Below are 13492 nucleotides of genomic sequence, written 5' to 3'. Positions count from 1 at the left end.
TCTCTGGACTGTGGGGGAGGGCTGGTGCTTCCCTCCGCAGCAGCAGCAGCCGCCGCTGCCGCCGCCACACCCCAGGTGGCACTTGCACGAAGGCACCCAGCTCAGGCTGTCAGTCATAGTCCTTAGGGTTGGAAGGGACCTAAACAGATTATTAGGTCCAACCTCTTGCCCTGGGCAGGAACGCGTGCCAGGATCGTATCACCTCAGCCAAACATCTATCCAGCCTTCTCTTGAAGCTCCCCATGGTAGCACCACCTTACTAGGAAACCCATTCCAGAGCCTGACAGCCCTATGAAGTAAAGAGAGAGAGAGAAAAGCACCAGATCCCCACACATCTCAGGCAGACTCCGGGGTGGGGGTGGGGGGGGAGTGGAGATCAGGCTTGCCCCTTTTCTTAGGCAGAGCCTGCTTCCCTGGGCTGCTGTCAAACTGCCTGCAGAGCTTCGTGCAGAGCTGTGGAGCTGCATGGAGCCCAGTACTTTGCTCTGAGGCTGTAGGGGCAAGAAACTAAAATTCCTCAAAGGAGTTTTAGTTTGCTGCACCCCAAGTCATTTAAGGCTCTTTATGCCACCAACTTTCCTACAGCGGCTGGAATTAGTGTGCAATACACCGCCAAGGTGTGCAAACACTGACACCATTAAAGCAGTGCAAAAGCATTTAGCCTGCTTTAAAGTGTCATGCACACATACCTCTCATTTTGTCTGCATATGGCCTTCAGGTCTAGCAATACTTAATAGCTGTTGGCAGACTCCTCTGTTGATGCTGCACTTATGCAACACTTCCAGACAGCAGGGAGCTCAAGCTGGGGAAGAAGCAGTCTCCCCTTGGGCCTTTAATTGCTAAAGAATCACTTGCAGCTGGGCTCCTACGCCAGAGCTGTCTGCCCCACTTAAAAGGGCCAGACCACTCTGTTGCATACCTCTTCTTCCTACCTTCAAGAGTAGAATCCAAGACCCAGTCTTCTGTATTCAGTCAAGCCAACCCCCATCTGCCCCCAAGCAGTCTGCATTGGCACATGCCACTATAGGGTAATAGCAGATGTCAAATGAATAAGCTGCAATGCCAGGTACCACATGAGCCAGGGGGTTAGCTTCCATCATCACCAATGTAGATGTACAGAACAAATTTCCAACCTAGTCTAACTGGTCATGCACAAATGTTGTAAGAGTGCAAGTACCTCTTTACTAATAACTTGTGCCATGTTGAGGAGGTAGACTAACATTGGAAGCTTTTGTTGGGCAGATAAGGTGGTGTTCTCAACTAAAAATAAGTAACAAAATAATTCAGTGAGCAGATCTGAAAGTTTGAATTGGGGAGGGAAACAGTAAGACACAGGGATGTTGAGGAAGCTTTCAGAAATTAGAAAGAATATGTAAGCCATCTATAACAAGATCCAGCCCCAAGGATAGCCACAACACCCCTGGAGCCCCCTCCAGCTTTGTCCTCTTCACTTTCTTTGGGCAATCTCTGCTTCAACTTGCAACTTTCCTTCCATGGATTGATGGAATTCATTTCAGAAAGGAGGCTGTCCCAGGACTCCAAGTGAGATGTCATATTCATCAACACAAGCATTACTACTCATCACCTTAAGGGCCAGTTACATGGCCTCTTTATCTCCCCTTCTAGAGATACCCAAGCCTTGCAGAGGTTTCTAATTATTGGGTATTGAGGCATGTTGTCCAATCCAGTAACTCTCTCATCTGTGGGCCTTCAGCCCCAGTGTCAACTGCAATCAATGCAGGCCCCTAAACTTGGAACAGTCTCTGCCACTATTGAGAGCTCCAGCCCTAGTGGCCTTAAACATCTGAGCCCCTCCTGGACCTGGACCTCACCAGCCTCTACCCCTCTTGGGCTTAGGCCTGCATTCTCTGCCATTTCTGAGCTCAGGCCCCTGTCCTTTCCAACAGACTCTACCCTTCTCACGTTATGGGCCCTCTGGCCCTGCTTCTTCTTACCCCTTACAGGCTACAGATCCCCATCGCTAGCTCTTACCCCTTGCAGGCTATAGGTCCCTGACCCTGCTGGCTCTTCTTACTGTCTGGCTCCTAAGCCAGCTGAGACCTCAACCACCCCTGTTCTCAAGTCTCTAAATCACCAGTCCTGCCTACCTCAGCTCAAGTGTTAATTAGGACCCTTGCTAGAACCCTTCTGCTCAAGAGCTCTTCTTTTCTCAACTTTCACATCAGACTGCCTACTCAGCTAAGGCTCTGGGTTTATATCCTGCAAGCCCAACCCCTTTTGGGCTCCCTTGATTGACCTCTGCCTCACCTGCAGCCTCCCTTCCCTTAAAGTAGCAGCAGCACTCACCTTCTTGCTAGACCATCTCACCTGGTTTGTTGATTTACAAGCACTGCAGGAAAAACTTGGGGGAAATAACTAACTCCTTTGACATGGAATAAATCGTGTCACAGAATTTATAGCAAATGTTTATCCCAGCTTCACAGGACTATAAACACTAAACCCAGCCTGTGTTTGCCATTCAAAATAAAAATTTTGTGCCACGACACAAAATGTTAAACATACCCCATGTTACTAGATTTATCAAGATTGATAGCACATTCATGTGTCAAACTATTCTGCAGACACATATGAAGGGGAAAAAATGAAAAATTGCTAGATAACTCAGTTCATGAGTAACGACACTGAAGTATTAATTTTATGTAGCGTCATAGATAAATGTGTTGCTTTTTAAAGCAAATACAGTGAGTCCTTGCCCCAGAGTGTTTCCTACAGGTCTTATCCTGTAAGCACTAATTAATTAATACCTTTTACTAAGTGGGGTAGTCTTACTGATTTCAGTTACATTTAGTAGATTAGTCTTATGACTACCAGCGTTGCTTGGCATTATAGACATTATTTCTACATAAAATTTTGAACATGGTTTGTTATGGTCTACATTGAATATGAATTAGGTTAGTATCTTGTTGTTAACAGTACAATTGTTCACAAGTGGTCATCAGCTGTGAAATGGCAGCTCTGAGCAGCAGTCAATCTCCTTGTTAACTAGTTTTTCAAAAAATTTAGGAATACAGTGCACAGATAACAAAGGCATCCTTATTACATGGCATGCATCATCCACTCGTACAAACCTGTTACACATTTTAGGTGATATTCAGGATTTACTGTTTCTGAGTTTTGTATGCACTGAACAGGGAAGTTGACTTTAATTTTCAGCTGCTTTTTTCAATGTATAGTTGTTTAGACTGTTTTTAAAGAGACTATTAGCTAAGACACTTCAGGTGCTTAAGACAATATAAGATATACTAGTTTTACCAGTCTTACCATGAAACCTCAGTTTCCTGTCAAGAGCTACGCCTTTTGAAGTTACTATAAACTGATGTTATGCTTTTTTGCAGAGCAGGCTTTTTTTGGCTTCCTTGTATAGAGAACTTGTACAAACTGCTAAGACAGACATGGAAATAAAACAAAACAGAATGATGATGGGGAAGAGATGGTCTTTCTTGGCATTCTTCTTGTTTGTCCATGCACATGAGACAGTTGGTAAGTGTTCTAAATTAACTTTGTTTAAACTATAGACCAAAAACTGTTCTCGTAGAATGGTTTTCTTTAGCTCATTTGTGTAAATGGTGTAAACTTGTTGTTTAATGCAAGGATTGTACTATGAAAGTTATGTTTGCGCATGTGAGGTAGAGGGGGCAGCTTTCACATATTTGCAGCTTGAGTTTTTAGAAATTGTCTTCACTAACAGCTAAGGGTTTTTTTTTTAAGTTAGCTCTTGTAGTGGTTTCTTGTTGCAACAACCTCTGGCTCACTTTTGGTGGAAAATGTATTTGAAGAATGAGTACTTCACTCTGAATTAAGAGTGCTACCCCACTTTTCACATACTCAGACATGCAAGACTTATCAGACCACAAACTGCAGAGTCATGGTATTTGCTGATGGAAACTCCTGAAAATATTAGGTCCCCCAATCATTGCATATATTGTATTAAAAGGTTGCTGTCCTAGTAAAAGGACAAGGTTGTTACTAGGTAAAGCATTTTCAGTGTCAGAATAAGATGTGAAGAAAGGGGAAAAGAAGAGTCATGTGTGTATCATGGAGCTTCATCAGACAATTACATTTACTGCAAATAAAGCTGGATCTGAAGTTTTTAGAACCTAATTTGAGAGCATTTCAATTTGGCGGTATGCTATCTGCTGCAGATCTGAATGTTGAGGATTCCATCTATTTTCAGTACAAAATTAAATACAGTCCTGTGAACATAAATGGATGCTGTGAGATGTAGCTGAATTTTATCAAAGATTGCATTTTGGGGAAGGCAAATTGATCACGATCAAATTTGGGAAAGATCTTCATTTTATCCTAAATGTTAAAAGAGCCAGATAAGATGACTAATGAAGAGGCTTTGTGTACACCAGAGCTCAACAAACACAAATTAGAACAAAATTGTGCTATTCTTTCTGCAGGCAGCTTCCTCGTTTCAGTTCAGTAGGGCTGCTAGTGTTCAGCTCCTTTGAAAATCAGAGTGCTTTAAGTAAAGTGTCTGAGTTGTCTGTTCTACTAGGTGCTTTTTATGGATAAAAACTCAGGCAGGAACAAAGACTAAAGATGGGTTTGGGGGCCTAACCTAAGGTACGTGAATTTAAAAAAGAAAAATAAAACTCAAATCAACATGAAACTGAAAGAGAAATAATTTGCAAGATATTGATGACAATTTACAACAGAGCTGTAGCTCACATTGGATAAAAGGGGCACAGTGCTCTGGTATTAATTAAGCATGGGAAAGCTAACCTGAAGATTTCAAATTCCTACTTGACTTTACATGTGCTATTAAAAATAGTTCTTGTCAGATTTTTTTTATCCGGGTCCAAGTTGAGTGCAACAGCTGCATGAATACTACACATGCCTTACTAAGTAGAGGTCTTGGACCTGCCTGCTGGACAGACCCTGAGGTCCTAGATCACTTTCTACTTTGTATTCAGTGAGAAACTTTCAGTGAAAGCAAGGAAAACATTGCTAGAGTAGGGTCCTAGGTTCATTAAAAATCATTTAAAAAATAATTCTTTTCTCACACCTCATAAGCAAGCCTGCAGATCATAGCTTCTCCACCTCCCTTTTTATTTTCTGCACAAGATGTATGTGATAAAATAATGAAATCCTGGTGATCAATGCTTCTATTACTTGCTTATTTATATGTGCGTGTTACCTGTCAAGACCTTCATTCTGCAAATTATTTTCTATGGTTCTTTGGGGCCTTGGCTTGTAAGGTCTTCAGGGCCTGCATTTTGTAATCAGAAGGGTTTCTACAGGATGTCAGCAACAAGAGGAGGGCCAGGGAAAGTGTGGGTCCTTTACTAAATGGGGGAAGCTACTTAGTGACAGAGGATACAGAAAAGGCTGAAATACTCAACAGCAGCAAAAGAACAAATTAGGGACTATTTAGAAAACTAGATGTGTACAGGCTCATGGGGCCAGATGGGATGCACCCAAGGGCACTGAGGGAGTTGAGTGATGTGATTACAGGGCCTCTGGCCATCATCTTTGAAAAGTCATGGTGATTAGAAGAGGTGCTGGACAATTGGAAAAGGACAAATATAGTGCCAATCTTTAAGCAATGGAAGAAGGAGGATCCAAGAAATTGCAGAGCGGTCAGCCGCACCTCAGTGACACAGGAGGTCCATTAGTTCCCTGCAGACCCAAGGGGGCTTTTATGCCTCTTTGCTGCCTTGCCTCCGAAATGGGATAGACATTGCTTGTGCTTCCAGGATCACTCCCTTGAGGAGCAACCACTCATCCTGAACTCCCCTCCCCTCCCCTCCCCTTTGGATCGTGGTCCCTTAGGGCCTCACCAACAAGCCTCCTGAGCTTGTCAAAATCAGCTTTCCTGAAGTCGAGGACTTCTGCATTGCTGACTGACTTGCCAGTTTTATGGTGATGAAGGTGATCAACTCACCATTGATATCTCCCAGCTTCCCTTCGATTGTTAGGCCACTGATTAAATCAACCCCCATTGCTAGTAGCAGGTGAAGCAGCGCTTTGTCTCTCGTCAGTCCATAGACTTCTCGAGTCAGATAGAGCTCATCCTTGCACATGAGTAAGCTTTGAGACCGTTTGGATTTGGCTGAGTTTGCAGATGACACCAAGCTGGTGGGAGTAGTAGATACAGCGGAGGGTAGGGCTAAGATTCAGAGAGACCTCAACAAATAGGAGGATTGAACTAAACCTTGTGTGGTTCAATGAGGACAAGTCAAAGTCCTGCACTTTAGATGGAACCATCCCATGCACCGCTACAGGCTGGGCACTGACTGGCTGGGCAACAGCTCTGCATAAAAGGACCTGAGGATTACAGTGGACAGTAAGCTGAATATGAGCCAACAATGTGCCCTTCCTGCAAAGGAGGCTAACAGCTGGCATTAGTAGAAGCATTGCCAGCAGGTTGAGGGAAGTGATTCTTCTCTATTCAGCACTGGTGAGGCCACATGGGTGTTCAGTTTTGGGCCACCCAATATGGAAAAAATGTGGACAAATTGGAGAGAGTCCATCAGAGGGCAATGATAATGGTTAGGGGACTCGGACACATGACTTGAGGAGAGAAACAGAGTTTATTTAGTCTGGAGAAAGAAGTCTAAGGGAGGATTTGATAGCAGCCTTCAACTACCTGAAGGAAGGTTCGAAAAAGGATGGAGCTAGACTGTTCTCAGAGGTGGCAGATGATAGAACCAGGAACAATGGTCTCAAGTTGCAGCAAGGGAAGTTTGGGCTTGATGTTAGGGAAAGGTTTCTCACTAGGAGGGCAGTAAAACATTGGAACAAGTTACCCAGAGAGGTTGTGGACTCTCCATCCATGCAGATTTTTAAAACCTGGGTAGATGAAGCTTTGGCTGGGACTATTTGATTGGGGATGGTCCTGCTTTGAGCAGAGGGTTGAACTTGATGACCTCCTGAGTTCTTTTCCAGCCCTAATTTTCTATGATTCATATCTGTTCATACAGTTCCTACTCCACTCTTAATTCTGCACGAATAACTTAAGGTACCTGTTAAATCACACATTGGTTTTTTATGACTCAGGCTTTTGGAGCACAGTGCTGTATGGTTCTAGCTAACTTAATAACAAAGTGCAATATCTCTTAGAAAACTCAAAATAAATAATCTAATTGGGGTAGACAGGAGAGAATGGGAGGCAAAAGTAATTGTAACATTATAGGGAGCTGAGGAAGGTTTAAGAACTGAAGGTGGTGACTAGAGGCAGGAAGAAGTTAAAATATTGAATGAGTCTTATATTCCATTATTCAAGAGCCCTGTATGCCAGTACACATTTTTTTCCTGATGGACAAAAGGATAATGCAATGTACAGTATTCAGTGTTAAGACTAGCTGTTTGGTTAAGTGAATTTTACCTGGGGATGAAGACTATACACAGTAAAGACAGGCTTATTTTACACCTACCTGTGAGCCTGGAATTCAATGGAGGCAATGGACCCTAAAAATGAAGCTTCTAATTGAGGAAACGTTTTCATTCATACAATTAACTCTGTGTTTTTATATGACCTGCCAAAAATCTCAAGTCACCTTAAAAACTGAATGATAAGCCATGCATGTGGGGTCTGCTTGGTCTAAAAATGAAGTAAAGTTCAAGTAATCAAGCACTGAAGCTATTCACTAATGGAAAGATTATTTTCCACCCCTCCCCTCCCCACTAAAACTGTGGAGGTAACTGAAATAAGCAAAATTGGATTTTTGATAGATGGGAGTCGTACCTTCTGTTCTTGCCAAGACACAGAATAATTGTTATGGATTTAAATATTTTAGTTACTTGCATATACCTGTCATGAACCTAAGGGGCTCTTTGCATGTCCTACATGAATTCTTCCATTTGTCTTACTGATATGTCATGTGTATTCTCTACATTAAAGATATCATCAAGCTGTGTTTAAACTTGTCATATGCACTGTAGTATTTGAAGTAAGATGTATTTCTTATAAGCTTACAACAGGGTCAGGATTGCACAATATGGTAATGATTTTCAAGCCTAAATTGCTGGAGAGCAGTAATGGTTTGGAATTAACATTTGACTTGAATGGTTTGACTTGAGTTGTTTGCCACCACCCGCAACACAGACATATTTTGAAACACAGGAGCACCTGGTTAGTCAAACTACTGGGGGAAACAAATGAAGTACAGTATGATTAGGATATTGGATTAGTATGCCTGAAAGGCTGCAGCTGTTCTCTTGGTCTTAATTAGATCAGAAAAGATATTTCTGAAGCAGTGGTAAACACGCATCTCTGGGAGGCAGGAAGTTATGTGCATTGTGTAGGCTCCCCAAGAATGTGAGAGCTGATGTATGTGAATAGCCATAGAAACGCCTGTATTTAAGTCTGCCTCTGGAGCATGGTGAGATCGTTTTAGTCTAGTATTAATTTCAGTGGGTCTGGAAATCATGGGAATTACTGTTTCCATTCCTTCCCCCCACCACACTGGCCTTATTCCCAGGCACAGTGGTAGCCCCCTCCCATCCGCATACTGGACTGGACTGGTGTGAGTTTGGTCCACAGCTGGATCCAGTGCACCAAATCCAGCCTAGCACACAGCTTTGGACCTGATGCACAGAATCTGACCCTGCATGCTGGCTTTAGAGCCATGTGCTGGGTTGGATCTGGTGTATTGAGTCCAGAACCATGTGCTAGTTCCCCATGCTGGGTCAGACCCAGCAAGTGGCTCCAGAGCCAGCAGCCGGTCCTGGACTTGGTGCACAGTCTTGGAGCCAAAACATGAGGTCAGACCTAGGAGAGAATCTGGAGCTGTGCACTGAGTTGCACATGGTATGTAGCCCTAGACTCATTATTTTAGGTTGGGACTGGTATGTGGCCCCAGACCTGGCATGGTGCATGTCTCCAGACTTGGTGTGCCTGATCAGGCAGGTGGACAGAGATCCCTATGCTGGGAGATGGGGAAGTTCTCAGGGTTGGTGTTTGGATCTGAGCTGCGGCTGCTGTTGCTTGCCTCCCCCGGATCTCTTTGACAAGGCAGTAAGCAGAGCAGCCTGCAGCCCTACACTGTGAGTGAGTTTCTCTGCCTTGGATTGCCATGTGGCTGTAGGCTGAGTCTGTTTCCCTGTTCATGGAGGCAAGGGAAGACGAGCAGGCTGGCTTCAGGAACCACTGTGCCTTTCCAACAGTGCCATTGTGCAAAGCCAGGCACTGTCAGGAAAGTTTCAGAGGAATCCCCCTTCTCCTTTTTCCCTAGCTGCTGCTACTAAGTTACCTGCCTTACAGAGGACTTTTTTTCATAATGCCTTTCAAAAACAGGGTATTATATTTGAGGGTGTGTTATGTGAGAAAATAGTGTCCTTTGAAAGATTTGCACCTATGCAGGGATCCCTCAAATCCCTGCCTTTTGCTAAGAGGTGAACTTGTGATCCTGTTTGAAGTGTACTTGCTTCTCTGGTTCCTCTCCTGGTATTTGTACCAGTGACCTGTTTCTGCTAGCTGCTAAGCCTTCTCAGTTTACTATCCACTAATGTGGTTTTAGGCCTCAGTCTATCATATGTCTGGAATTTGTTGGTGGTGACACCAAATAGTTTCAAAGACTATCTAGAAGAGTTTTGTCCATGAGCCTTGACAATCACTGTTTGTTTGTTATTAAGGCCTATTTGAAAGCACCATTATCAAGAAGGAAGCAATTCATGCTGTCCCTGGTAGCAACGTGACCCTTATGTGCACCATCCTGAAAGAATCTGGGATCCACATAACACAGACACAATGGTCAAAGATTGAAGATGGACAACACAGAACAATAGCTGTTCATCACCCTGTGTATGGAATTCAATACTTACCATTACCTTTGGCTACTTACAGTTACACAGCAGTTTTCAATAAGAATCCTTACTGTTGGGAAAATGATAAGACTTCCAGTTCCCACAGACCTCCAACAAATTCCTTGGAATGCAACCAGTGGATTCTGCATTTTCACAATGTTAGTCTGTCACTCAGTGGGCTATATGAGTGCAGCTTTACTACCTTTCCAGCTGGGCTGAAGACTGCAGAAATTAGCCTCACAGTAAAAGCAGAAGGTAAGCAATATTAAAATTGTATTTTAGTTTTAATTAACATGGTAGGGGAGGGATACCCTGACAAGAATAGGATGTGGAGGTTTCTTGTTAGTCAGTCATTTGTTTTGAGACTTAAGATGTGCACTTGTAAGGAGCTGACCTAGACAACTTGTTTCAGCTGTTGTCCTCTGCCCTAATGTCATTTACATTTACTTAAGGCACTGTATTTTTATTGGGTTTTTTATGATCAAAATGGTGTACTTTCGTGTATCAGGTTGATGGTTAGTAAAAATGGGGAGGAGCTAAAAATTAAATGAGTGACAGTGAGGATAGATAAGGTGTGCCTGATAAGAGGAAAATAGATAGGGCAGAGAAAGGTAACTGTGGAGTGGCCAGACCATGCGGCTTCCTGGAGAACTGAAGGGATCCATCTCTCAAATATTGCGCTGTGTGTGTTGAAATTACTGGTACTAGGACTGAGTATCAGAAGGGCTAGCCTCTTGAACCGGTCTGAATTGATGTAAGCTTGACTTACAAAGAGGCTAATTGTGGTCTGATGAAGTCTCACACTTCTGATGAACTGAAAAATAAATGTGGCTAGGCTTGGCAAGTTTCAGTTCAGAGTTGTTGAAGATCGGAGTTCTACCTGGTGTCTGTCCAGACTCACTTCAGTGGTGTTTAAGCAACCTGGTTCAACTCTTCTGCAAGATTTAAGGAACATGGCTCAAGTTCAGGAAAGAAGAATGGGAGAAACTTGGCATTCAGGGTAAAATTCTGATTCCAAACACAGATTACCAATTGATTTCAGCGGCTTTAGGATATGGTCTGTTTCTAGACAGAAGAATTTATCTTGCTATCCAGAAACAAATATATCAGCATGAACAAGCCAAAACTCACAGAGTTCTTAAGATTTCATATGTGTAATGTGACTTTTTTTGTTTTAATTATCCTGGACTATTATTTGACTTGTACCTGTTACACCTGTTAAAACAAGAACCCACTCCTTTATTGGAAGTATGATAGATGGTAGATTTTTAGTGAGGAAAGAGGTTCCAATTTAACTTCTTTCCCAAAGGAATTCCTTACAGGGTCCAAATAATTTCCTCTGTGGGGAACTCTCTTGCTGTTCGGTTAATAGCAAAAGTAAATTAAATGAAAAAGTGAAGAGAAATTTGTGGCAAAAGTGGTGTTGGTGAATGACTGAAATTTACCTGCATTCAAGGACAGCGGAAACAAACCTACCAGACACTGGAGGGTGGGGGGGGGAGCAGCCACAGGATTTTGGCCAAGCTTTCCATGCTTACATCTTCATAAAATCACACTGTACTTCCCTGCCGTAGTTATTGCAGTTTTATGTTCTGAAGAACACTAGCTACGGGTAGGGAAGGCAGTGTGTCAGATAAGAATCAGACCATTCTCTTTGCATGGATTGTTTTTCCTCTGTTCTTAGAATAATAAAGCTTTTTTTTTCCTCCTGGTATTTTGGCATCTGATGCTGGCCCAACATTACTCTTGCATAAACAGAGAGAACTTACTAACCATGTTCATCTGAAATCAGGCAGAAGGCAGGATAGAGATGCACTTTATAAACTAACTGAATCAAAGATTTATAAGCATTCATGAGCAAGAGTTCACTCCATCAGATGCTATATGACATGTATTTCCTTTATTCAGCACACCTCACCTCTATTCTGCCACTATGAATAGCTATATAGCATCTGATGAAGTGAACTCTTGCTCATGAAAGATGATGCAATGCTGATTCAGCTAGTCTATAAGACCCATCTCTATCCTGCTTATTGCCTAAATAGCTTCAGTCTGGTTCTTTGCAGCAATTGCACAAAGGGCGTGTCTACATGTCGCCATATGGTGACATTACTATGGCACTGTATTTTAGTACTTCCTTTTGGAAGTACTAAAATACAGGGCAGTATGAGCTGTTCCTGCACTGTGCATGCTGTCCATGGATAAAGTTCCCAGTTATGTCTCTGTAGTGGCATGCTATAGCCAGGGAGCATGCCACTATGGCGATGTAGCTGCTGATCACATGTAGACACACGTGATCACTATGTCATCATAGGGCAAAGTGTAGATGCGCCCAAGCTGGAGGACTATGATGGGGCAGATTCAGAGAGGATGCAATGTTGTGGCTGCCCCCCACTTCCCTTCCTGACCACATGGTAGGAGCAGCAGCTGGGGGTCCCCAAAAAGATATGAATTTCATGCCCCCTTCCTTCCCTTCCCTTCTGGGGCATTATCTCCTTTCTTCCCACTCTCTCTTTCAACACCTGCTGCTGCCAGCATCCCCACCCTTCTGGAGGCAAGGGAAAGCTCCTGCCCACTCCAGCTGGGCTGTGTGGGGACTTGCTCAGCCCAGGACAATAGGGGGAGGGGTGTGTGCGGGTGAGTTTTCCCTCTCTGCTCCTACTCCCAGACTGGTGCCGAACACCTAGGGGGAGCAGGCTGGGGAATACTGGCAGCATCAGTAGGTGGGGAAGGAGGGGTAGGAGGGGAAGGGATGGAAAGAGCAGGGGAGAGGATGTGCCTCTGAGCAGGAAGAGGAAAGGAGAAAGAGAATTTCTTGCCTCCTTTGGGATTTACTGGTCCTCTGTGCAGTCCACCCATCGGGGGGGTAGGGGGAGCTGGTATGAAGAGGCTGGAAGTGGAGGGGTGCAGCTACACTTGTAACATTGGTCACTGCTCCTGCACCCCACTTCGTAAAATCTTGGATCCACCCCTGACTATGATATACTGATAGCAACTATAAGAAAGAACTGGGACATGCTTCTTGCAGACCTCTATGCTACAGTAGCCAGATCTTATGGAATAAAACATTTGAAATCAAAAGAAAGCAAAGTACATTGACACAACTCCAGAAGTGAGAAGGAGGAAGGCATTAGTAATTAACAAATAGCTCATTCAGCTGCATCGAAGTAAAATGAATCCAGATTAAATGAACTAGTGGATTTTGCAACTCCCCTGTAAATCCATTAGGGAGACAGCATGGGAAGATCAAACATCAAGGCCTATAGCCATAACAGTTATTGGGGAAATGAGTCAATGGATAGAAAAGATAGAAGGACTGACATAATGGCATGAATGCGGAGAGGGAGTTTGCAGAATAAACTCCTGCATTGACTTTGTTTTAACCACTTTTTCCTGTTTTGCCTTCTGAGCATGTTTAAAACTTCCTGCCTTTTGCCTGCAGCAGGATGAATGATATATTGTTCAGTTCATCCCAAGTGGTTCTACTTAGCTAACAAGCAGTGGTTCTGACTACTCCCTAGTTGAGGAGTTAGAGGGTTAGAGGTTCTGGTTCCAATTGCTGTTCCATTATTCCTTCTGCATTAATAGATAAGGGTCCCTCTGTAATACTGTGTTTACCTAGTTCCCTGCCTCTCCCTCATACAATAGCTTTCTCTGGAGCTTCCTGAGGACCACATTATTCTGAGGATTTGATTTTTTTTTTTTTTTTTTTTTA

At 43.4% G+C, this 13492-nt stretch overlaps 1 protein-coding gene across 1 annotated transcript in view; it reads left to right on the top strand.

The window, feature by feature from the left end:
• The first annotated feature begins 3120 nt into the window (after positions 1 to 3120).
• CD96 (CD96 molecule) overlaps positions 3121 to 13492 on the top strand; it is a 49770-nt gene continuing 39398 nt past the window's right edge. The window contains 3 exon segments of the mRNA XM_019528598.1: positions 3121 to 3360; positions 3362 to 3501; positions 9607 to 10032. Of these exon segments, the coding sequence (XP_019384143.1) occupies positions 3338 to 3360; positions 3362 to 3501; positions 9607 to 10032 (589 nt within the window). The 5' untranslated portion in view covers positions 3121 to 3337.

The sequence above is a fragment of the Crocodylus porosus genome, unplaced genomic scaffold (assembly GCF_001723895.1).
Source record: "Crocodylus porosus isolate Cpor-Errol unplaced genomic scaffold, CroPor_comp1, whole genome shotgun sequence".
In the NCBI taxonomy this organism is placed as follows: Eukaryota; Metazoa; Chordata; order Crocodylia; family Crocodylidae; genus Crocodylus; species Crocodylus porosus.
Note: the sequence above shows the minus strand (reverse complement) of the source record. Positions and strands in the feature narration are given on the sequence as shown.